General features: G+C 42.5%; 1 protein-coding gene across 1 annotated transcript in view; it reads right to left on the bottom strand.

The window, feature by feature from the left end:
- The window catches only part of Pla2r1 (phospholipase A2 receptor 1), a 120,668-nt gene extending 98,317 nt beyond the window's left edge, over positions 1–22,351 (bottom strand). The window contains exons 1-3 of the mRNA XM_027937987.2: positions 21,994–22,351; positions 5,772–6,155; positions 3,350–3,523 (exon numbers count right to left, since the gene is read on the bottom strand). Coding sequence (XP_027793788.2) covers positions 3,350–3,523; positions 5,772–6,155; positions 21,994–22,114 — 679 coding nt within the window. The 5' untranslated portion in view covers positions 22,115–22,351. The remainder of the gene's footprint in view (positions 1–3,349; positions 3,524–5,771; positions 6,156–21,993) is intronic.
- Between the last annotated feature and the right edge of the window lie 2,827 nt (positions 22,352–25,178).

Below are 25,178 nucleotides of genomic sequence, written 5' to 3'. Positions count from 1 at the left end.
CACTAGCATTTATTATTATCTCTCTTTTTGATAGTGGATATGAATTGGTGTTTGTGGTTTTTGTTGAATTTTCCTGATGGCTAGTGATGTTGAGTTTCTTTTCATGTGTTTATTAGCCATTTGTAAATCTCTGGAAAAGTGTCTATCCATTTTTTTAAAATACAATTATTTGTTTTTCTATCATTAACTTGTAATAATATATTATAGATATAAGTTCCTTGTAAGATACATAATATTTGCAAATATTTTTCATAGAAAATACTTTCTATTTCCCCAGTGGAAAATATTTGCAAACATTTTCTCCCTTCTGTAGGCTTTTGTCTCATTTTCCTCCTTTAGTTTTCCAGTGTTGGGACTGGAACCCAGGGCCTTGTGCATGCTAGACAAGTGCTCTACCACTGAGCAACATCCACAGCCCTTCTTTCAAGTTTCTTGATAGTGTCCTTTGAAGTGCAAAAGTTTTTTCACTTTGATGAAGAGAGATATAATAGCTTCTCTGATTCTTGTTGGAGGCTCAGGTGAAGTTGGCAATTATGCACTGACACTGGTATCAATGTGCTCTACCATGTCATTCAAGTTACTCGTCAAAATCATACCAACTGAATAAGGTTTAAGGGCAATCAGATCATTCCAGAGGTTGGTATTCCAAAAATATCTCAAACTAACTGTGACTCTCCAGCTTTGTAGAGCATAGAACCCTGAGAGACCAAGAATGGCCCCAAATGACCTCTGAACGAACCCAGAGAGATTCCTATGCATCATGCTTATTCCTGAAGATCTTTAATCACACCCTTCACTGTGGTGTGTGTGTGTGTGTGTGTGTGTGTTCATCAGTATTAAGTTTTGAATTTAAATCACTTACAATCAACTTAAAAAAGAAACAACAACCTCAGCATCATGAGAAAAGATTTCCATGTGAGAAATGTGAGATGAAATGCAGAAGTATGAACCTTTCCTCTCTGTCCCATCCACTTGTTGACCCCATGGAAAGAACTATCAGCTTGCTCAGATTTCAGTCTCTAACACATCATTTTGAGTTATGTTGGCCACCTGGAACCGAAAGTAACAAGAAAGGAAGAAACTGGAACAGCAGTTCAGCACTGTCCAAAAAAAACATGCTCCCTGCTGGTTGTGGTAAAGGTCAGGAGAGGGGAATCTGGCAGTCTGTCAAGTAGAGGAAGCTTCTGAGCTGTAGGAAGCCAAGCAAAGAGATAGTCTGGGGGATGAAAAGTCCTGAGCCCCATGAAACCCAGGCTTCCACTGAGAAGATGTAATGGCTATAAGTAACAGAGCTTTTCTGAGAATCTTAAAAGAATATTATCATTCTTTTTCTCTTTTTTTAAAAGTCACTACTATTAGATCCATGTGAAATATGTGTTAATTCTATTAGTATTGGTTCGTTTTTTTGGTTTTAATGACATCTACTGGAGATAGAAATAGAGAAGATAATGCAAGTAACGTGACATCTGGTTAAGGAATTGAGGGTGTGTAGGGATTACTTGCATGTATACCTGGATGTTAGATGGATGTGGATGGAGAAAGTTGGTGATCTGACACTTATTAAATGACAAAATATTGTCATGCTTGTAGAATAGCTAATGTCTCAAGCACCCTGCTACCTCAAACTTCCCTGCACCTCTTCATTCACATTCCAGCAGCTCGGGGGTTAATACCAGCAGTGGGCTTCTAGAACTCCAAACCCCACACTAAGATCTCTACTTGGATTGTTTAATAGCCTATACCATATTGGTTGTTAACTGTCCTAATGTCACTCTATTCATAGATATGTGTTGCACGGAATTACCTGCATCCTATGAATTCTTTGATGATGAATTATCTGCATCAGGATCACCTAAGGCACTTGTCAAAAATGCAGATACTTGAGTCCTGAATCCTGGACTCTCTGCATCTCTAAAAGAGCAAGCACTTACATATTTAACGATATCTCAGGTGATTCTAGAACATCTTATCAAATATAGTCTGCATTTTCTGGCATAGAGCCAACCATAGAGCCATGCCTTCCATGTAGTTGCCAAATTCTTTCAAGGGAGAATCCAAAGTTCTAAAACTCTTGGTATTCACCACTATGCTTAGCCTAGTGCTTGTTGATGGGCAATAAAGAGGAAGGACCGTTGATTGAGAGTGTATGCAGAAAAGATAAATTAAGTTTGATGATGATGGTGGTGGGAGTGGCAACCAATCCCTATGAGTGCATACTGTGTGCCAGGTGCTATAAATCCCTCAGATGGATTAACTAATTGAATCCACACAATAACCCTAATAGGTAGTGCTATTATCTCCATTTTATGACCAAGGAATCTAAAACCCAGAGAGACAAAGGGAACTTCCCAAAATCTCATTGTTGGGAGGAAACAGGACTCTAGTGTTGGCTTATCAGACTTCAAAGCCTATCCTCCTTTGTATTTACTAAGCCATATTGGCTCTTAGATTATAAAACAATTCTATACATAATTTGTAAATCAGATTCTTTGGACTTAATCTCTTCAATTAGCTTTCTTTTTAAATTTTTTCATTTCATTACATAAGTGGAGGGGAAGTAGGCATGAAAGATGAAGAGGTTCTAAAAACTATACTCTGACTTGCAGGAGCAAAGATGGAAGAAATGGAATAGAGAGAGCGGAAAGTGTATATAAATATTGTCCAATATGTAGGAACAATTAGAAACCTTTATGTTAAATAAAAATAAGATAAAAATTATAAAGCATTAATTGAAAAATGAACTTTGCATCTGTCACTAGAACTTGAAAGTCAAGTTAAGAAGATAAAGGGATTTTGAGGCTATAGCTAGAGAATAAATAGTAAGGAAAGGGAGACAAGATGAGAACCCATTGTGGAGAAATAATGAGGGAACTGTGATTTTATGTAAAGATCATCAAGGGGCCAGTTGATGCCTGGACTTGACAATGGCCAAGACAAGCAGTATGGATGTGGGGAAATTAGGGCAGCTCAGAAGAGGCAGTGGATTGAAAAGATAACTGGGCTTTATGTGCGTTCAGATTTGTTTTGAAGTACCCTGCCGGGAAGCTGGGATTAATGAGATCACAGAGTATTATAATTTGATTCTGGTTAAAGCATCCTTATGTACTGAGCTTAATGAAGAATGGCTAATTAACATCTTTTTGAATGTAAGGGGGGAAAAAGGACTATACATCTGAATTGTTTTTTCCAAGGCAAAAAACAAGCCCCAAATCAAGATCGGGATTAATGGAATCAGGGTGCTTATTCAGACTTCAATACATCAATGCTGGTGCTTTTCTTTAGATACACATGCTTTCTAATCATCCTTGATTCATTCATGACATACAGAGAAGACTAGATTTATTCTTACTGGGATCTGGGCAAAATCCCCACTTCTCATCTCTTTCGTATCGGCTTGTGGTGGCACACCACAGCAAGTCATCTTCCCGGCCTTCCCGGGTGCATTCGTGAAACCATTGATGGTTATACTGGAAGGGAAACATGCATGGCATCCCGTGGGCATTCCCTTTGATTGTATACATGTCTAGGAGAAAAAAAAATGACAAAGTCTGATAAATACAGTATTAGCATCATCTCCGCACACTGTCATCTTGTTATGCATTTTTATCAACTGAAATCCTCCTAGCTGCAGGCACTAACTAACCCTCCTGAGCCCCCGGGTCCTTATTGTCCAGTGACTGTAGAAGAGCCAGTTCCAGGCCTGGGTTCAGAGGAAGAACTGTTAAATGGTTTGCTTGTACATTCACCCACTTGTTTATTTACTACAATGGGCTGCTACGGTAGCACAGAACTTGTGAATGGATGAAAAGGAAAATTTAATGAAGATTTTACTTCAAAGTATCCTCCAGTTCCCCAATACACCAGTGTTGGTATTTAAACCTCAATGGTTTCATAGAAATTTATTAATTTATTCATTCAATAAATATTTGGTGAGCATTTAATGTACCTTGCACTGGGGATATCTTAGTGAACAAAACAGAAAAATTCCTTTTCATGAGGAGTTTCTGCTTTAGTGGGGAGAGACAAAGGGAAAGCAAAGAAACAAACATATGATAATTTCAGGTCATGGTAAGTGCCATGAAGATAAATAAAATGAGGTAAGAAGACTGTGCAAGCATGCGCAAATGTGCGTGCATGAATGTGTGTGTGTGTGTGTGTGTGTGTGTGTATGTACCAATGTAAAGTCTTCCTGAATAAGAACTGGGTAAAATGGGGGTGTTAATTGTGGAAATATTTGTGCCAGCAAAAGGAACAACAAATGTAAAGGTGTAGAGAAAGGAGTGTGTGGGGTGAATGAAGAAGAGCAAGGCGGCTCAGGGGAAGGGGTTGCAGTGAAGTCCTGGAGTGTCTGCTCCCGTAGGACTATCTGCCATGTTACTAAGGACTTTGACTTTTATTCTGAGGGTGGTGGAGAGTATGGTGAAATGTCACAGGCAAGTTTTATAAGGGAAAGCGACAAGATTAGATTTCCATTTTTAATTTATTTTTATTTATTTGTTTATCTTATTTTATTTTTTACTGGGGATTGAATTCAGGGGCACTCAACCACTGAGCCACATCCCCAGCCCCCTCTTTTTTGGTATTTTATTTAGAGACAGTGTCTCATGAGTTTCTTAGGCCCTCGCTAATTTTCTGGGGCTGGCTCTGAACTCACTATCTTCCTGCCTCAGCCTTCTGAGCTGCTGGGACAGATTTCCATTTTTAAAGAATCTCTGGGTGCAGTGTGGCAACCAGCCTAAATGGAGAGAGAGTGATGGAGGCCCATTGGCTAGAAAGATGACCATACAGATGTGGTCTGCTGGCTGTGTTCTCAATACACTGCAATCATCCACCATCCTTTGAGTTAAGAAGGAATCAACAAAAACTTCATGACTCAGCTGGGGCTTCCTATGGTAAGGGGCATTAAGGCCACCCTTAATTTAGTCAACAGGTCCTGGGCAAAAGGATCAGCTATGGAGACTCCCATCCCTTTCCCACAGTTGGCAGGGGCTAGACTGAGCTCACAGCACACCACCAGCCTTAGCAGTTACGTCTGTTAGGAGCCAGAGGCATTTTAGGACACAATGCTTTGGTTTCAATATCCTGCCTTCTACTCAGAAGCATATATTGCTGGGTCTTCCCCTGTGTGCACGTGAGTTTGGGTATATGGCTAAAATACTGAAGTAAAATATTGAGTTCTTCTTTAGAACTATGGCATTTTGAGTGCTGATTTGTAGCACTTGCTTTATTGTATGTAGGAAGCCCTGAAAATGTCTTGCTCTTAGTTCTCTGTTTACTCATTCTTTGAAGCCCAGGAGATGATCTCACCTTGGGCCTTAGGAGTTCCATTCTCTGCTTCCACGGATGTTCTAGAGTCCTTCGGAGGACATGGTTTTATTGAGGCATAATTCTGCAGAGCACCATAAGGGGAGGCACCAAATCTGCTTTATTGGCTTTTGTAAACCAGGCGCCTAACACTGTGCTGAAGAATAGTTAGCACTTAACAAGTGTGTACAGGATAGATGGATGGATGGACAGGTGGATGGAGAAAGCTACAAAAGAAACAAACCCTGAGGGAAATAATTTAACTATGTGACTTTTTTGTTTTCTGTTTTAAAATGCCAAAAATAATAGAACTATAGAAAATATAAGTCCCCTGATAAATTGTGCCTCCTCACAGACCATGCTTGGTACACACAAAATAGAATGTCATTTATCCAGTATCTTTAGCATGACTGTTTCCTAAATACTGCATACCATCCCATGTGCACTTTGATTTAAAACATTTTTACCTTTGTGAAGATGTTCACAAATGTCCCCACCATCGGACATGTAGGAAATCCACTTATGGAGATGTTTCCTTGAGGCCACAACCATGTCGTCCTGCTTCACCTGCACCATGTACTGGAGCGGGCCGGTGATCATCTTCCTGTTACAGCGCCACCTCAAGGAAACGTAGGTGGCATCACATTCATATATGCTTAGTGGCTGCTCTGGATTAGATAAATTCAGGCCCAGGCAACCACTCCCTCCTACGTTAAAGAGGTGGTGGTTTGAAACCCATTTCCACAGCATGTACTTGTTTGGCTGTTTGCAGTTCTCCAGGGTCAGTGCAGATTTACCTGCTTGAATGCATTTCTTAAGACTCTCACTTTGGATAATGAATATTCCTTTATCTGTAACAAAAAATAAAAGATGTGGTATGTGACTTTCTTATGTAATTAACTAGTGCCACAAGGATCCCGTGTGCATATCTAAGCTGTGCTAGGTTGTAGCTGCTAGCCATTCCACATAGATCTGGAGCTGATGGGTAGGGTCTACTTGAAGGGCTTTCTTTGCATAAAACAGGAGGTTTTTGGGAGGGAAATATAAAGGACTTATTGGAGATAATGGAGACCTCTGATCTAAGACTCCCTTGGCCATAGAAGAACATAACTACCTGTCAATCATTTGGTGATACTGATGAGAGAAAGCACTCACCACAACTGGACAGAAAGTGATAATAATCAGAACAAGGGGGAGGGGCATTGGGTGTCCAGATATGTGGTGATACTTTAGGTTTTCTTCAAAGGCATGCCTGGATGTTAAGAACATGACAGCTGAGTTACTGAAATGAAAATCTCTACCACCAAGAGGATATAGGAAAGTGCTAGATAATTCCCCATGCTGGTGAAAAAACAATGCTTCTTAACATTTGCTTTCTGTGCTGGATCCATCAGGAGTAGAAAAGTGGCAACATTTTGCTTTGTTAGGAGTAGACTGGTTGCATGGGACTATCAGCAGCAGGTAAACAGGACACTAGCTAATGCTCCATACCTAGATAAAAGACAGGTGGCTAGAACATCATGACAGTGGTAGAAACCAGAGGCCACATTGCCACGTGGAGGAAGTAGACATTTTGTGACATAGTCCTGAACTCTTCCCTCTGGAGCCAGAAGAAGGGATCTGGGTGAGTTTCCTGTGCAAAAGCTAGTGGGACCCGGCCAGGGAATATGCTAGCTCCTGCCTATTACCTGACTTAAGCTGCTGACTGGAAGTCGCCAATTGCACAATCATCATGGCTGTGTTTTCTCACAGATTTTTTTTGTTTTCATTTTTTGAAGATGACAATCATGTCCAAGCACAGAGTATCCTGAACACAATGTCAAAGTTCAGTAAGTGCTCAATATTGACTGAACTTGCCAGTAGCTGCTGATGAGGCCCATGAATGCTGAAGCTCCCTTCTGCTCTGAAAGTCTGATCAGGGCTCTTTTGCTCTCCCCTCAGCTAAGCTCCTGTCTTAGACTTTACTTCCTGTCTGTCCTTCAGAGTTCCCAAGGCTCATAGTTAGGTTCCTTTACAATGGCCAAGGTTTAGGGAGGGTTTTGTCATGCAGCAGGGGCAAGATACAGCTTTCAAGAGATTTGAAACAGTGCAGAATGAACCTCCTCATGTCTGGGTATAAGGGAAAAATGCTTCACTTTTGGTAAAGTTCTTTGGTTTCTCCAAAATTAACCTGACCAAAGAGAACTGATTTATGGTAACAAAAATTACTTAAGACACCATTAAAAAATTGCCAATGTATTAATGAAAGCCATACCTCATTTAATAATTGATAACCTTTCTTATAGCCATGTGTTTGAGAAGTTAAATTGGTTGTCAAAAAATTGCTTTGATCACCATACATCAGAGCAAAAGAGAAGGGAGTGGCAGTGGCCATGGTGGGTTAGTGAGAGAATAAATGGTTTTAAGGAGATTTCATTTAGATCAGGAAATTTGTTTTCCTAATGAAGGCCACGTCTGTATGGTTATTAGTAATAGTCATTCAAAATCTAATCCACCTTTCATCAACGTGATATGGACTCTGATAATTAACCTTCCTTCCAACCCTCCTTTTCACCTTTTCATGCCTGGGTAGAATGTTAACTTTAATTTCTGTTGTAATCTACTAATTACTTTCTAGCTAGCTCAGAGTTCCATTAATTTTTCATTAAAGGATAATTATTTTACTATGATGGCACCATAGCCATGTATATTTATACATTCAAATATCTCCAGATCTGGGCCTCACCCCTTAATATACCTAACTTAGGTAGGTAGAATAGCTGGTCAGTGGCTAAGAGCTATGGAGACTAGAACTGGGCAGATTCCTTGATCTCTGAAAGCAATGCCTTTCCAAAGCAGAAGATATGAGACAAACCCAGGCCATGCTTCCTAATTTTGGGGTACCATTACAATTCCATGCCAGGTGCCTGTAGGATGCAGCTTTGGAAAAGTTCTTCAGAATGTTTCATAAACAAGCACCTAGGGATTGCCTCTAAAAATAAACAGGCTACCTCCAAATATGTTAAGCTAATAAATGACCTGAGCCTATTTCCCATGAAGTTATAATAAAATCTGATCCTAAGCACTTCATAAATCCACTAAAGATAAGGGTGTTTCAAATAGACTGTGAGGAGACCCACTATAGGAATCAATATTCTGATTATTACTATATGCACATGAGTTGTCTCTAACAAAACTATAATGTGGAAATGGGCCACTAATCCTTAGTGTGTATAGTTGCTGGGTTTCAAAAAGGATGAAAATCAAATGTGGGAGGAATCAAGATTGATTATATATGTCAAGGACATCAGTTCTGCTTGAACACTGATTAAGTGATTAATGAAGTACTGCCAGAATTACTAAATCTCTTTGCAGGAAAATGTTATTATGCTTCCCTTCATAATTATAAGTTTAGGAGGAGAAGAAGAAGGATTGATTTACTAGAAGTAACTTATAAGCTAATTTCCATCCTTTAAAAAAAATCATGGGAGTTAGTGCTCCTACTTTCTACTTCTGAGCTCCTTCTAGTGGAAACCATAGATAACATACCGTAAGATAACACACACTTTTCTGAGGAGTGGGCTAAGAACGTTTCTTTGGGCAACTGTTAAACTTAAGTTTAGGAAATTTCTTTTATGACATTATTTCAATAAAATATTTCCTTCATGAATTAATTCATTCCATAAGCATTCACTATATATGGTGTTAGATATAGAGAAATTATTTGCCTAAATATCTGTCCTTTGAAACTGTATCTATTTGTTCTGAAACCATGGAAATTTTCCTATTTAATAAAAAGAAGGAAGTTCCGTTTGTTCTAAAGGAAATACTATAATTACAACTCAAGATAAGCCCTTTAAAAACAAGTGATAAAAGTCATGATCAAGAAAACAGACCAGAATTAAAGACATCTTACTGGACCCTCTGCTGATGTCATGTAAGAGGTGGACAGGGCTCCTTTCTGCGTGGGAAGTGTACACACGTTTTCCAGGGAGGACAAGACCGAACAGTGCTGAGGAAGGAATATGGGTGTGGAGACTTCACTTTACCCATAAACTCAGAACCATGAGCTTCAGAGCTGGATGGGACTATAAAGATTATTTAATTGAATCATTCTTTTACTTTCATCAAATCCATTTTGTCCTAGAAGCTTTAGACTCGTATAAGTGAGGACCATGTTCAGTCCAGACATAGCTGTATTGACATGCACTCATTTGTAAGCTAGAAAGAAGAAAATGGAACTAGTATAGATTGTTGTTGAATATTTTGAAGTAGGAGACTTGAAATTTCAAACCACCAACATGTATTGGGTACCTAATACTGCATGTGCTGGACCCCGGCAGGTGGAGGGGGCTGTGTTGCAATGCATGCCCTCCAGCCACCCATGTTCTCCCCAGCAATCACTGAAATGTATGGAAGAAATTATAACTCAGTGCCCAAATGTATTTTGACTAAGAGATAAAAGCACAACGGGGTGGAAGTAAAGGGTAAAAGGCAGTAGTTGAGTGTAGAACCGAGAATCCACCAACTGCCTCGTATTTTCATCCCACAAACACTTACCAGGGACTTAATGTTTGTAACAACAGGGGTGCACTCATGAACAAGACAGGCAAAGATCCCTGTCCTTGTCACAGTGGTCAGGAGAGTGGGGGAGTGTCAATCTCTAGAAGGAGAGGCGAGAAATCATGCAGAGGAGACATTCTGCACAGAGAATGTCACCAACGCCGAGAAATGATGCAAATAATCAGCTCCTGGGTGATGACAATCTGGGGAATGAAGGGAAGAGAAGAGGGATGGGAACAAGAGGGACAGAGGAATGAATCTAACATGACTTTTCTACATACATATATGAGTACACCACAATGAATCTCCACATCAGGTACAACCATAAGACTTTGATCCTAATTAGAGTAAGATATACTCCATGTTTGTGTAAATATGTCAAAATATATACTGTCATGTATATCTAAAATAAATACTCCATGTTTGTATAAATATGTCAAAATATATACTGTCATGTATATCTAAAATAAATAACATAAAAATTTAAAAAGATATTGACTGTAGTAAAATGTGAAGTCAGAAAGAGGTAGTTTGGGATCATTTTATGAAGAACTTGAATTTTGATGGGGGGGTAAAAGGGATTGAACTCAAGGGCACTTGACCACTGAGCCACACCCCCAGCCCTATTTTGTATTTTATTTACAGACAGGGTCTCACTGAGTTGCTTAGCCCCTCACTTTGGCTGAGGCTGGCTTTGAACTGGCGATCTCCTCTCTCAGCCTCCCAAGCCTCTGGGATTACAGGCGTGCACCACTGTGCCCAGCAAAAACTTGAATTTTATTCAAAAATTTGTATATTCTTCTTCAGGTGAAAGGGAGCTTTGGGACAAGACATGACTGAGGCTGTGGTATAAAAGATGAATCAGGGTGGGGAGTCATTCAACAAAAACATTACTGAGCACCTACTATGTGCCCAGCATTGTTTTAGGTGCCAAGACAATCAAAGAAGAATGACTAAGCCCCTGCCCCAGAGGAGTTCTAAATTAGGTGGGAGGAGATGGTACCCTAGCACACTTGGGGAAGAGTCTGGAGACTATTGCTGTGATCCACCTGGAGAGACTAAAGGCGTCAGGGCATTAGTGATGCAAAGAACAGGAGAGAGCAGTTAGACCTAGCCAACAGGGAGACATCACATACAGGGAAGAGGTGAGTGGATTAGGTGATGGGTGGAGTGGGATATGCTATGGTTGGGACATGGTGTGAGTGTGTCCAAGGGTTCATGTGTTGGGAGCTTGGTTCTCAGTGTGGCAATGTGATAGGATTTTTAAGAAATGAGGCCTAGTGGGAAGTAATGAAGTCACGGAGGGTGCTGCCCTTGGAAAGAACTGATGCAGTTCTCATGGGACTCTGGTTGGTTCATGTGAAAGGATTGTATAGAAAAGGTGCAAAACTGCCTCTTCCCCTCTGTCTGGCTTCCTTTCTTGCCATGGGGGATCTCCTTCTCACATGTATTTTGGCCAAGATGCCATCTGCCATAAGATACTCACCAGATAAACCTGTTTTCTTTATAAAGTCCAAGCCTTAGTTATTTCATTATAGTAACAGAAAACTGACTAATACATGATGATTCTGGAAAGGTAGTTGTAATGAATCTTTTTTTTTTTTTTTTTGCCTTCAAGTATTCAAAGGACTGTCAGAGGCCTGCCAATCTCTATAATGCCAAGATGTCAGAATCCAAAGCCTAGGGCCAAGAGTACAGTTTGATATGTACAGTGCCAACTGGAGGTTCTTTTAGGAAGTGAACTTAGTACCCCTTCCAATACCTCTCCCTGCCTTCAATACTGTCTTCAACTTAAGATAACTATTCTCTTAGTACTGGCTGATTGAAGGTTTGGAGTATTAAGTGACTAAGATGAGGTTTGAACTGTTAGGCCTCCATGAAGTGTCTGCATTTTTAACAAAAAAAAAAAAGTGAATAAAAATTGAAACAATAAAATAAAATTCCTAAAGAAATACTATTTTTTTTTATGGTGGCATTTTAAGCAAGCAAAGGGCTTCCTGCTATTCAATAAATTTCAACGCGATGGAGTTCACTGAATTCAACTACGTACATACAGTTGGCCTCTGTGCTGCTCTATGTTAAGAGAACTGAAAGAAAAAAGTTCAAGTGTATGGTTCATGTCAAGTGCAATGTTTAAGACAAACTATTAGGAAGCCACAGTTTACAAGCTGCAATCCAATTTCAATCGCCTAGCCCAATCCTCTGGGCTCAACCTCCTCTACTCCGTCAGCCCATGTAGCTCATGCTGGGCTCATGTACTTCCTGCCTGCAGCGTCTCTTGAGTTGGTCCGTTTTCTTGCTGTTCCTAGAGCATTTCTGTTTTGGCAGGAATGGGGCCCAAAAGTTAATGGGGAGGGCATCTCTGTGTAACCAGAAGGTGGTCAGCTTTTTCTGGAGCTGTGTCCCCCTTGTCCAGTGTCACAGATTTGGGTTTGTCACATCCCCTTCAGTGAACAATGAAGGGATGTTGTAAGCTGCAGAATCAAGTCCTGCTCACTGCTGAGTGATATGGAAAATCTGGGTTCTTCACGTGACTTTCCAATCCAGTAAGTGAGGAATTTCCCATGCCTACAGGAAGTGGTACCTGCCTGGTTCTTGAAAGAACAGATCCACAGGACTAAGCAAAAAATGTTCCAGCCCTTCTGACCCTTTTCTGCATGAAATGTGCATTTTTGGTCAAATCTTCTGAGTTTTGGTGTGTCTATTAATAATCTGAAGTCTTTGAGTTTCTGTCAACTGCATTCTATTAATTAACTAAAAAGTTACATAAGTACTTAAAAAATCTTCTCCTTGAATCAGGATGCTGAGGCAGGAGGATTGCAAGTTGGAGGCCAGCCTTAGCAACTTAGCAAAACCTTGAGTCAGAATAAAAAAGGGCTGGGATGTAGCTCAGTGGTAGGGTTTGATCCCCAGGACTACAAAATGCAAGCAAGCAAACAAAAACAGAAATAAAACAAAAGCAAAACAACCACCTCTCCTCCTCCTGTTGCAGAACATCCTTCTCTTTCCCTGTCCTAGCATTGTCCTTGACTCTGAAACTTCTTTATTCTCCTGCAGCTTCTGAACCTGGATAATCAGCAGCTCCACAGGCCCTTGGGACCCCTCTTGCTAAATCTTTTTACATGTTCTCTTCCTCTTTCTCTCTAATCTCCCCAAATCACTGCTCCAAGTTCCACGGAAGAACACAATACTCTTTCACATGTGGGAAAAATGAAACCCAGCTTAATCAGCTCCGCTGGGCTGCACTTTTGTGAGGCTTCAAATTGCCTGTTACCAGCCCCCTGTGGGAGGGTTAACCCTTTCACACTGTCCTTGCTGCTTGCATTCCATCCTGTCTCCCTCTCTTTGTCCCTGGCTCTTTGCTACAACTCACTATCTTAGCAATGCATTTTAAACCTAGTTGAAAACATTTTTCATCCTTTTAGCTTATGGTCTATTCCCCCATCACTTGGCCTTATTTAACTGGAAGGTACCCAATAGACATTGCTGGTATAAAAACCATTATTCACAGTGGCTTTGTTATTATCCTATAGACAGTGTTGAAAATGTATCATCTCAGTCACCAGGGAGTCTCCGAGTTATGGCAAGCACAAGAAGACAGACATTGTTCAACATCTCACAGATGCCTGCATGTTAAAGCCCTGGGGGAAATGATACAGAGACTAGGTCACCAAAGCAAACAAAAACAGAAAACAGCTCCACCATCAACCAAGACAGGTCTGGAAATAATACAACATTATTGAAGGCAAAAGCGTTTACACTGAGCTATCTGTCTTAACTGCTTTGAGAATATACTTATTTAAAATATCTATATATTCACTTAATTTCTAGGTAGGAATTAAAACAAAACAGCAAAAAAAAAAAAAAAACTTTTAGTGGTAGACATATTATAATCTATGGTGCTAGGGTTGCCCTAAGAAAGGACCATGAACTGCGTGGCTTCAATGACAAATTAATTTTCTTCCTATTCTGGAGGCTGGATTGTAAAATGAAGGAGTGGCAACCTTGGTTCCCTCTGAGGGCCGAGGGGAGGAGCGGGGGAGCTGCTCCAGGCCTCTTTCCTTGGCTGTCTTCTTCCTGTCTCTTAACAGAATTTACTTTCTATGCATGTTTCTCTGTCCAAGTTTCCCCTTCTGATGAGGATGCCATTCATATGAACTAGGACACTCCAATCACCCCATTTTAACTTGTTTACCTCTATAAAGACCCTATCTGCAAACAAGGTCTCATTCCAAAATCATGTTTGGGGGTTCCATCCCTCTTATTTGGACTGCCTACACGATTTGCAGGGTCCAGGATAAATTGAAAGTGCGTGGCACTGGATGGACATGGGGAAGTCAAATCAATTTCTCCTTCCCATGGGCCCACAAGGGATTGCAACTTCTGTGAATACCGAGGACGGCACACACTCAGTACCTGGATGGGACAGAGGTCATGGACTCCCACTCAGTCCTCACAAAACATGAAGTGGAGCTGCCAGCTCAGGGCATGCAGCAGCCTGCCCTGAGATGCCACAGGGTGTCCAATCCCAGGCCCCAGGCCTCTGCCCCCAAACCTCTTGGCAATGTTGTTGCCCTCCGGGGTGGAAGGCAGCAGTGACTGTGGAGCAGGAATGACAACTGAGAAGCTACCCTGGGAAGGATTTACCAGGTGGTTTTACTCAAGCCTCTGGCTTGAGTGTCATTATTCTGTTAGATTCACATAAGGCACACAAGTTCAGAGATAAGAGTTAAAAAACCAAGAGCCCAAACTACAGAGCACCAAACCCTAAGCCCTGAGTAACTATGCTGGTACATGTCCATGAAGCCCTCCCTGTTCTTATCTGAACGTGATTAGCACTGTGTAAAATAAAAAACAAACAAACAAAAAACTTTGACGAATTACAGAGCCCTTCTCTTAGGGTAGATGTATTTGAAGCTAGAAGACTATCTGGCTTGGTTTCTTCATCTACAAATGAGGCTCTTATAAGTGCTGGTGACATAATTTTTTTTTTTTTTTTTTGGTATATATGTGTGTGTGTACTGGTGATTAAACCCTGGGACACTTCATTGCTGAGCCACATCCCCAGCCCTTTTAATATTTTATTTTGAGACAGGGTCTTGGCTAAGTTGCTTAGGGCCTTACTAAGTTGCTAACCTGGCTTTGAACTTGCAATCTTCCTGCTTTGACCTCCTGAACCACTGGGATTATAGGCTTGCATAACTGCACCTAGCTGGTGTCATGGCATCTTGATAAAGGTGGCTTCAGTTCTTCAGTGGTAATAACAGTAAAAGCAAACTGTGACTTTGAACATGGATGGTACCAAAGAGCAGCAAAATAAGAAAATGTTTACAATTAAAGAATCACTTTGAATTTCCTGTTTACAGTTTCATCATTGAAAATTTCTCAAGAGTAGAAGGCAGAAAATAAGAAATAGTAGAACTTTCTAAACACATTTCTTTGGAACTATAGTAGTCTGGAAAGTATCATAAATTGAAAAGCCATGGGGTCACTCATAAAAGCAGAGACCTCTTGTTTTTTTTTTTTTTTTTTGCTCTGTATCATAGAACCCACGATATAGAAATCCTAATCATAATCCTCAACTTTTTTGATGGGTTTATAAAATATTTCCCCCTAAATGTCTTAAGACAATATTTATAAGGTGCTCTTTTGTAATTTTATAAACAATAATATTTCTTTTCATTTTGATCAATTCAAGCTATAAAATTTATGTTCCTAGCTGTGTATTGGAGTATCTCCTAAAAAGCTTTCAAGGATAATTTCTGAAAGCAAATGGAGGGAAGTGTCTATAAATCCCTTAAATATCTTACTTTGATAGATGATATGAGGGTTTGCCACATGGGGATGAATTCAGAAGAGGTAACATAAAGGCACGGTTACTTCAGAAAACCTGAGATAAATAAGCAGATTGTTAGTCAAGGAAGAGGAGCGGAGGGGACACCTAGGCTACCCCTGCAGCTCAACCTTTCTGGTCATTGGCTGGAATGTGCACTGTGTGGTGTCAGTTACTTTGACAACCACCAATGGGAAAAGACTTCAGAACATTAATGAGAAAGAATAAAAAGGACCAGGAAAGCTGGAAATCTATTCCGATGTGCAAAGGTTCATGAGGAAAGAAGCCTGTCAGAGAAGGTGGGATTAAAAAAAAAAAAAACCTGAAGTGGGGAGATGCTGAGAGATGACAGACAGAGACAGCAGAAACCATGTCCAGATGGCTGGAGTGATTCACACCAGGAAGGGCAGCTAAGCCACTCTCTGATCATGCTTTTACTTAAATTCCAAATCTCCAGATTAAGGGAATGGCTCATTGCCTAGGGACATGGGAATTGCCTAGAACAATAAATAAATCAATAGCTCTGCACATTTCTGCTTTATGAAAATATTCACTCCCACATGTAGAACTAGTGGGTTGGAAAGGGAGGAGTTATAGAGAGCAAGGAGCTGACCTCCTGTTCCTCTTGCAGCAAGTTCAAATTATATGCTCCTGTCTTGCAGCAGGGTACAGAGTTAACTATGTCATGGGGTCACATAGTTATGGCCAGGGGTTCTCTGAACTAGTGAGTGCCTGAAAGATTGAGGACCTATTGATTTACAAATGAAGAAGGGTTAGGTATGCCCACAGAATTTTCCAAAGTTACTCAACTTTGCTTCATCTGTAAAAGGGGAGGTGTTAATACTACCTACCTTGTTGTTATGAGGCTACAATATGTGGATGTATGTAAAACAACACAGAGTAACCACTCCCCAAGTGTCAGAAAATATTAGGAGCAAAGAAGAGAGTCATTTTAACCTTTGTGTTAGAAATAGAAGCTCTGGGGGACTCGCAGGGCCACAGCTACTCGGCACTGCTGTCTCCAGGAGCTGTCTCCTCTCAGAAACCTCTCCCCCACACCAATTCCTCTTCCTTTTCTTGCCACATGGCCCCACTGTCCTGAACCACTCTTCTCCACATTTGGTATGACTTTGATAGCAGCAGGCTCTCTATTGTCTTCCCACCCTATAGTTTTTAACTTTCTTACAGATGACCCAGCACTCTAGCCAAGTGCCTTGTGTCATGACCAGCAAAACAAAATGGAATCGAGTACGAGAGAGGCAGCATGTCACAGTAGGTAAGGATATTGTTTTGAAGGACATTTTTGTTTCAGATACATATGTGTGTGTGTGTGTGTGTGTGTGTGTGTATTGTAGGTTCTGATGTAACATATATATGTATATATATTTTTCAGGTTCTCATGTAAAATATACTGCTTTGGGGGGTATGGAACACTTTACCACTGAGCTACATCACTCAGCCCCTTTTATTCTTTATTTTGAAACAGGGTCTCACAGCCTCACTAAGTTGCCTATCCTCAGGCCTTAGCATCACAAGTTGCTGGGATTATAAGCGTGTGCCATTGTGCGTGGTGCAGAATATATTTCTTATTGAGGTTTACCAAAGAGAGAGTTCTGAACTCTGGAGCTCCAGATTTAATACTGCTCTGGATGTTTGGTTCCTTGAACTTCTCTGCTGTGAGGACCTTCTTTCTCCACTTTAGTGACCACTTCTATGACCACATCTTGCATCTGGTCACTACCCAGAATGGGTTCATCTCCAAAATCTGGAATTTCCATTGAATTACCAGTACTCTTCCTATTCTGTAACTTCTAAATAAAGAAATTTTTTATTTTTAAAACTTCTTTCTTTCTTTTTTGGGGGCCCAGGGATTGAATTCAGGGGCACTCAGCCACTAAGTCACATTCCCAGCCCTATTTTGTATTTTATTTAGGGACAGGGTCTCACTGAGTTGCTTAGCGCCTCACTTTTGCTGAGGCTGGCTTTGAACTTGTGACACTCCTGTCTCAGCCTCCTGTGCTGCTGGGTTAGAGGTATGGGCCACTGCGCCCAGTTAACCCTTATTTCTTGAATCCAAACTTCCGACTCTTTGCCATTCCTACTAGAATTGACTCAGCTCAATTTTAACTTTTTAGGTGATCTCTTGTTGCCCTCCATGATTACCCTCTTCAGAACCCAAACTGACTTAAACCTAAAAGTGTGATCTAGTTCCCCTTTGTCCAAATGCATGAGGCCCTTCTCTGCTGTACCCCATCCACTCACCCAGACTTTGTTTAGAACGAATGCCTCCAACTCAACTTCTCACTTCCTTATTTCTCTCAGGCTTCCAAATATAGACATATCACAGCTTCTTGTCCTGATTTTGACTCTGCTCTGAGGATCTACGCCATCCACAGCCCCTGATGAGGCAGCACCCCTGTGTGCAGCTGACATCCCTACCATGGCCAATTAGCCATGGGAAAGCCTTTAATTCAGTGGTAGAGCACAGGGATGGGCCAGCATGCTGGGAACAGTGTGACCAGCTCCTCCTAGGAAGTCAAGGGACTCTTCCCAGGAAGCGGTGGGAGCTACACATGAGAGGTCCTGAAAGTAGAAGCAGAAGAATCCAGACAACAGAAAGAACCAGCAGGAGCCACCATGTAGCCCTGAGAGAGCAACAGGAGGTAGCTGCTTCATTCCAGTGGCCAATACCCAGGTTCCAGGAGGCCTGGGTACATAGGAGAACCTATTCCTGGTTCTTCTTGAGATCCTGGGACCCTTACAACCCCAGTGACTTTCAGTGGACTTTTCCCCTTGCACCTAAAAGAGCTCAGATAGGATCTTTCGGCTCACTGAACTTCATTGTTGCTAATACATGATTCTTTTTTTTTCACATAAAATATGCTTTACCAGGAATGCTCTCTCTCACTTCTTCCCATATGGCAACTATCTACTTAGCCTTTAGGAAAACAAATGCCCCTTTGTGAGTGTCCAGCTCCCAGGCCAGGCCCTCCTCTGCATCCCTTCTGGGCTTTGCTTATTGCTGTTATAACACCTACGGCTCTGTTTTGCAACTGTTTGTGTTTCTGCTTCTGTCTCTGGACTCTCAGCTTCTTGGGGGACAGTGTCATATCCTACACATGATTTGATCTCCCCAACATGGGGGAGCACAGAAGGTTCTGTTGGTTCAGGACTCACACCCCTACCCTGGAGCTCACTCTCCCACTGGCAGTTCCATGTACCCTAGCTCACTTTGTGACTTTGTCTGAGAGTGTTACAGGAAGGCTAGAAACTCAGGGGGCTTAGGTGCCAGGAGTGACCCTCATTCAATGAGATGGGGAGTTTGGGAGCAAACACCCCAGCTTCTGGCCCCTCAGGAGGCCACGGAGATCCACACAGGGCTCCAGAGGGTCTTTTATGAAATTGAGCCCCAGTTGCCTATAGAGGCTTCCCTTTCCTGCCTCCCTTCCTCACTCCTTACTGTACTTTCTAGAATCACCCCCCAGATAAACTACGTGCATTCCAATGAGTAATGAAGCCAAACCAAGACAGCAAAAAAACATAGTGTTTGACAGATAGCAAGGGAACAGTCAAGGTCTCCAGCTACTCCTCTCTCCTCCCACTGGCAGAGATGTCAAGAATTGCCATCCCTACCATTTCACTTTCTCTCTTTACGTAGCACCATATGCCCAAGCACGCACACCTCACGCTCATCCACATCCTTACTCCCCTTCCTCACTGGTTGTTCAGAAGAGCCTACTCTGCCTGTCCCCAGGCCTGATAGAGCCCGGGGCTCCTCACACTCCTGCCACCAGCAAGCTGAGCACTGCTGGAGGAAACTCTCCTACTGTCTTGGTTGAGGTCAGTTCACATTTAAGATATTCAACCCCCAACATGGCTTCAAAGCATTTTTCTTGTGTTCAGGTAATTTCCTGTAGCAATGACTATGCCCACGTTTCACTAGGATGCTTGGACCCTTCTTCATTCTGCTTATCAAGTTTTAGCATTTGTTAGAAGAATGGACAGGATTCTGGGTAAAAGGAAACAAACACAATATGGCCTCTTAGTATAGCCAACTAGAGCTAGGAGTCAAGCTCCAGACCTACCAAGTACAGTGCTGTATTCAAAACAGTGTATTCAAAACAGTGAATAATTGGTACAGGGTTGTCAACTTATCAGAATGGTCTGGACTGGCCAGAGGAAGGAGAAGCCTCAGTGACAGTGCAACAAAAGGACAACACTTGGGTAAACATTATTATTAGTTCTGTTTTTACAAAAGAGGAAACTAAGGCATAGAGAACCTAAGTAACTTACTCAAAGTCACACAGCTGGCAAATGGCACAGTGGGGTTGAATTCAGAGTCTGACTCTGAATGAAATGCATGAACTTGACTACTACTTGACATTCTAACTATTGATTTTTGAATACAAAATTATTGATGAATGATTGAAAAGTCAGCACAATGAAATCTTATCATGTCTCCCAAGGCTGGTATACTTATAATACATACCTGATCAATCAACAAATATATATTAAATAAATCAGATGAAAAATACTATAGGTATAATCTGATGTGAGTTAGTATATATCCATTATTAGAGGGTATGAAACAAAAATGAGTGAATTTTTTCTCCCAGTTGCTCTTGGATGTTAATCATGGCTAAAGGTGAATTGGTGTGGTATAGTGAACACAATGGTAAACTGAGGCACCCCAAACATGGCTAACTACATGGTAGCCGTACCCTCAGCTTCTGCATCTAAAGAATGTACAGTTGGAGTGGACAATGTTTCACTTCCTTTCCAATACTAAGACTTTACTTTTCTCTCTTTATATAGATAAAATTTTGATTTTAAACCTGTCTAGATTACACTTGAAATCCCACTGATGCAGGTGACTGGAGTCTGGGAGGTCAGTCTGGGTGACGATTACTACATACTCTTTGCTCTTTGGGACACCAGTAGTAGCATTTTCATATCTGAAGAATCTCTATGTTGACTACATGGAGCTCCTTCAGATTTGCAAACTGCACTTGCAAGGTACTGAAGGTAGCAGAGAGTACTGATTTCAGAGTGCCCTTGACTATTAAAGAGAAGGCACTCTGTAACTATCTCAGGCCAGGAATTGGGTCTGCCATATATAGAAAGGATTAGCCCATCGTGCTAACTCTGGCTCAGAGGATCACCAGCACCTGCTCTCTGTGTGGCCCAGTTCCAATTTTTGTCATGTGAGCTCTGTCTTTCCACAGAGTGCTCAGGCAAATCCCACATTTCAAAATAAAAAGACAAAATCACTGCATGGCAGACTCTTCATGGGGTTGGACTACATCTATGGGGTCTTATATGCATGCACAGGAGCAGTGTTTACTGAACTAACCAAGAAGTTAAGAGTATTTCTAACCTTTGGCCACTTTTGAATGAGTGGTGTTGTTCAACTTGTCTTGATATTTTAGTTCATGAAAGAATATCTCAAAAACTGTATACAAAATATATTGACAAAGCAAAAAGAAAAATGCAGACATTGATCACACTTTGTTTTACACAAAGGCAGAGAGGATGAGGCTCAGACTTTTGCTCTGGGATGTGGTTTTCTCCACCTTAGAGATGGCCCATTTCTGAATAAGGATCCCTGCAGGTCAGAAACCTTTCTTCAGTTCTCCTTACACGTTCCTTATTTAGTCTTACCGGTAGCACGTGCTCAATAAATGTCTGCTGAATTGATCCGTGTGTGCATGTGAATGTTTTGGGGTAACTTATTCTTCAGTGGTTCATGGATATCACAGACCCTATTATTCTACTGAGAGAAACTAAGAAGCAAAGAATAAACTTGTGCTAGCTCGTATAATTCATCTGGATCACAGAGCTCCTCTCCCCTACCTGGTCTGAGAAGAGTTAGTAAAGATGAAGTGCCCCCTCACCCCCATCAAAGGGCAGAACTGAAATGCCTGTTTGGGGCCACTCTGGCTAGGAGACTAGGAGGCGAGCTCGCTTTGGGAGGGGACAAAAAGTTTATGTTTTGAAACTTTTCATACCCTCCTATCTCAGCCTGGTCTGAACGCCTGAGACCCCCTCAGAGCTGAGTCAAAGGATTTCAGGCTCCGCCCCTTGCCGCACCCGGGGTCGATAACCTGGAGGATGCGCCGCCCTGGGAGCCAGGTGCACCCCTGGCTGTGTCGGCAAGGGGACTGCCCGGATTTCAGGGCATTGGAACTGCAGCCACGCAGCCACCACACAAACCAGCTGCCCCCGCCTGCCCACAGCATTGCCCCCTTTTTTCTCCCTCCATCATGCCCTGCTCCTGAGAGTCCATCTGCTTCCCTGGCCCTGGGGACACTCACCCTGCCACTCGAGGACCCGCTCCCCGGGGAGCGCCGCCGGCAAGCCCTCGGCGCAGGCCCGCGGCGCCCTCAGCAGCGGCAGCAGTAGCGAGGACAGCAGCAGTGGCAGCTGCGACAGCATCGCTAACCACTGGACTCACTGAGCGCTGTTCGTGGCTCCTGCTGGGGCCGGAGCTCCCCGGCTGCACCCCGCCTGCGGCGTGGGAGGCGGGACCGCAGCCTCCTCCGCGCTCCACTCTTCTGCGGGCCTCGCCACCCCTGCCCCTCCGGGAGACCCACTCTACCACCCCTTGGCGCCGCGGTGTGCAGGCACTTAGGGCTCTGGGCTGGGAGACGGGAGGAAAGTCGCGGAGTTTTCCCCGCCCTACCCACTCGGGCTCGGGGAAGGAGGAGGAAGAGGGAGTGGACCATCTGCCCATCCCAGAAATTCCTGCCTTTGGGGTGGGGAGAGAGGAGGGGTGAGGCTGCTGGGTGCAAGCGCTCCTCGGGTTCCTAGCAGCATTCTGGTTTTGCCGGGAGGCCCAAAAGGACGTGAGAGAGAGAGAGAGAACTGAGAATCTCTGGGAACAGGAAGTCTGACATGTGGGTTTGCGAAGCCTAGGGTTCGGGTAAACACTGAGGGTTTGGCAGCCTCAGTGCTGCTCCAAGCTGCTCCCGGAACGCAGGCGCTTTGGGAGGCTCTGAATGTGGAGCACTGGAGACCCCTGGGGGCCCGTGCTGGTCTCTATCCTTCACGCTTCCGAGTAAACTAAAGGTATTTCATTTGTTGACCTTCTTTCAGTTTTAAAAGAGCCTCTACTTCCATCTCCTTTGATCCCCCATATTATCCAGAAAAATATGTCACCCTATAACTCAGAAACCTTGCCCAGAAAGGTTAAGTGATTTGCTATGATTTATTCCCCAAACCAGCAAAAGTTACTTCCTAAACTACTAGTGAGTAGGATGACCCCGAATATAGTCCAAACTGCAACCTTTCAGAGAACCAGAACACTGGAAGTACTTAATACTCGTGGGAACAAACTAAAATAACATCTATCCCAAACAGGACCTTGACAGTAATCATTAAAATATAAGAGGAGGGAAGAAAGCAAAAGGGGACTTAAAAAAAAATGATGGTGGGATCTCAGAGGACCTGTCTCAGCTGATGTTTAGGATGTGGTTACCTAGTCTTAGTAAATGTGCCATGAAAAGGTCAGCCCTAGAGAAAATGCCTAGCAGGGAGCAAGATTGAAGGTCACAGTGAAATAGGGAAGATCTTGGCTCATTCCTATAGGAACCTCAGAGACCCTCAGAGCTGAGGACAAAAGGGATAACATTTACCCATAGACTCATGATTCCTGTTGGTTAAGGAGGTGCTAGCATTGTTTTCCCCAGCATATTTTTGCAGCATTGTGTGACTTGAGAAGCACTGGGACTGGAGGCATCAGGTACATGGCATGGCAAAAGGAGAGGCCCAGTTAGGTTACGTCCAGGTAGTTTGAGGGGTGAGGGGACTGGGACCACTGGAGAAAGCCTCATATACAGAAAGTTAGAGTCAGAGGTGGGTTAAAAGAAAATTCCAATGTGTGTGCTCAGTCTTTAGCACGTAATTATATGTAGAAATCAGCCACCCTGCCTGAAGACATGCAGAAAAGGAATGTTTTTAGCATACCAGACCATATAGATGTCAATCACAAGCTATGTCCATCTCCCCTACGGCCTCATGACTACATTGCTATGGGAACAGTCCCAAAGTGGGAGATTCAGCCCTGCTTGAACTGGCTGGCATCTATCACAGTGGGTGGCATAATGAGGTAACAGAGTGTGACATTGATATCAATCTCTGATGAGGGGCAAGACAATGAGAATAAAGGAGCGAGACCAGGGGGAACTCAAGTGGACATAGAAGGTCAAATATGTGCAGATAGGGTGGTGGACATTGGAGGAAGAGGCTGCCTGGGATAGGAAGAAATTATGAGAAAAATCATACAGGTTAGAATGAGAAATGCTTGTATGGAGGCAGGAGGAGGCATGCCTGGCTGGAACAAAGGGCAGTCCCTGGGACATCCTGGAAAATAAGGCCAATCACTGGGACATTGGGCTACCTTCCACTGGCTGAGGGACCCCGGGTATGTTGTTCACTTGCTGTGGACTTCAGTTTTATCCTCTGCATAACAAGGGGTGGGGGAAAGACTTCCCTGACCCATGGCAGCTACTATTCTGAAGTAGCAGAGTTCTAACTTTAAGTAGGCTAAGGAAAGGGAAACAAGTAACATTTCATTTTCAGGGCAATTAGTGTAATGAAGAGAGGTGTGGACAGCCTCCTGGCCTGCACACACTGACCCTGCATCTCCTATTCCACAGTAGAAGACTCAGAAAACAGCTACCATCTTTCATGTCTTCCTGAAGCACTGCAGCTTCAAGGTGGGTGGAAATTAGTGGTCGAGAGCTTTTTAGGCTCCATGAAACAGCATTACTTTATTCCAGCCTTGGGTTATGTTTCAAGTTTATAAGGCCCTATAGTGGAATTATTAAAAGAGGCTACTCTGCTATTTACCAGCATGTTTCTTATTCTTCTTTGGCCTTCATCTCCTGTGTAAAATGGAGAGGATAATACTTGCCAATTTTTGATAATAATATACAGTGTTGCTGTATTAAATGAGATAATGCATGCATGGTGTTTGGCACAGAGTCTAGCTTGTTATTAATGTTCACTTCTGTGAGTGTATGGGGTGGGAGTCGGGTTGCGAGAATGGGAGCAAAGGAGAGCTCAGAAGCAAGACGACGGAGCTCTGGGCCACTGACAATTTTATCTCCTGCTTCCAGCCAGGAGAACACTCTCAGGGCTCTGTGCTTGCAGGCCTCTGTCCATCTTCCACTGCCCTATTTATCCTGAGTTAGGGCTAGCTATGTAGTTATCCCTCTCACATGAATGTGAATTGCTTGAGGAACTGACTCTTTTACTTCTCTTTGAATCTCCAGATCAGCACAATTCCTGGCCCTTAGCTCTCCAAGAGTCTCTGCTGCATGAGTGAGGGAAGCGAGTAAGGCAGTAAATAAGTTGAAATGAACATAGTGTTTGGAGTTGTTTGAAACTTGAGAAAAATATCAGAAGCCTGAATTGAGTTGAATGAAAATAGTGGAGGGAATGCAGGGATTTAAAACTTACTTAAGGCATGGTTTGTGGTTAAGGTCAAAATGAACAG

This window comes from Marmota flaviventris, chromosome 11 (assembly GCF_047511675.1).
Source record: "Marmota flaviventris isolate mMarFla1 chromosome 11, mMarFla1.hap1, whole genome shotgun sequence".
Lineage (NCBI taxonomy): Eukaryota > Metazoa > Chordata > Mammalia > Rodentia > Sciuridae > Marmota > Marmota flaviventris.
Note: the sequence above shows the minus strand (reverse complement) of the source record. Positions and strands in the feature narration are given on the sequence as shown.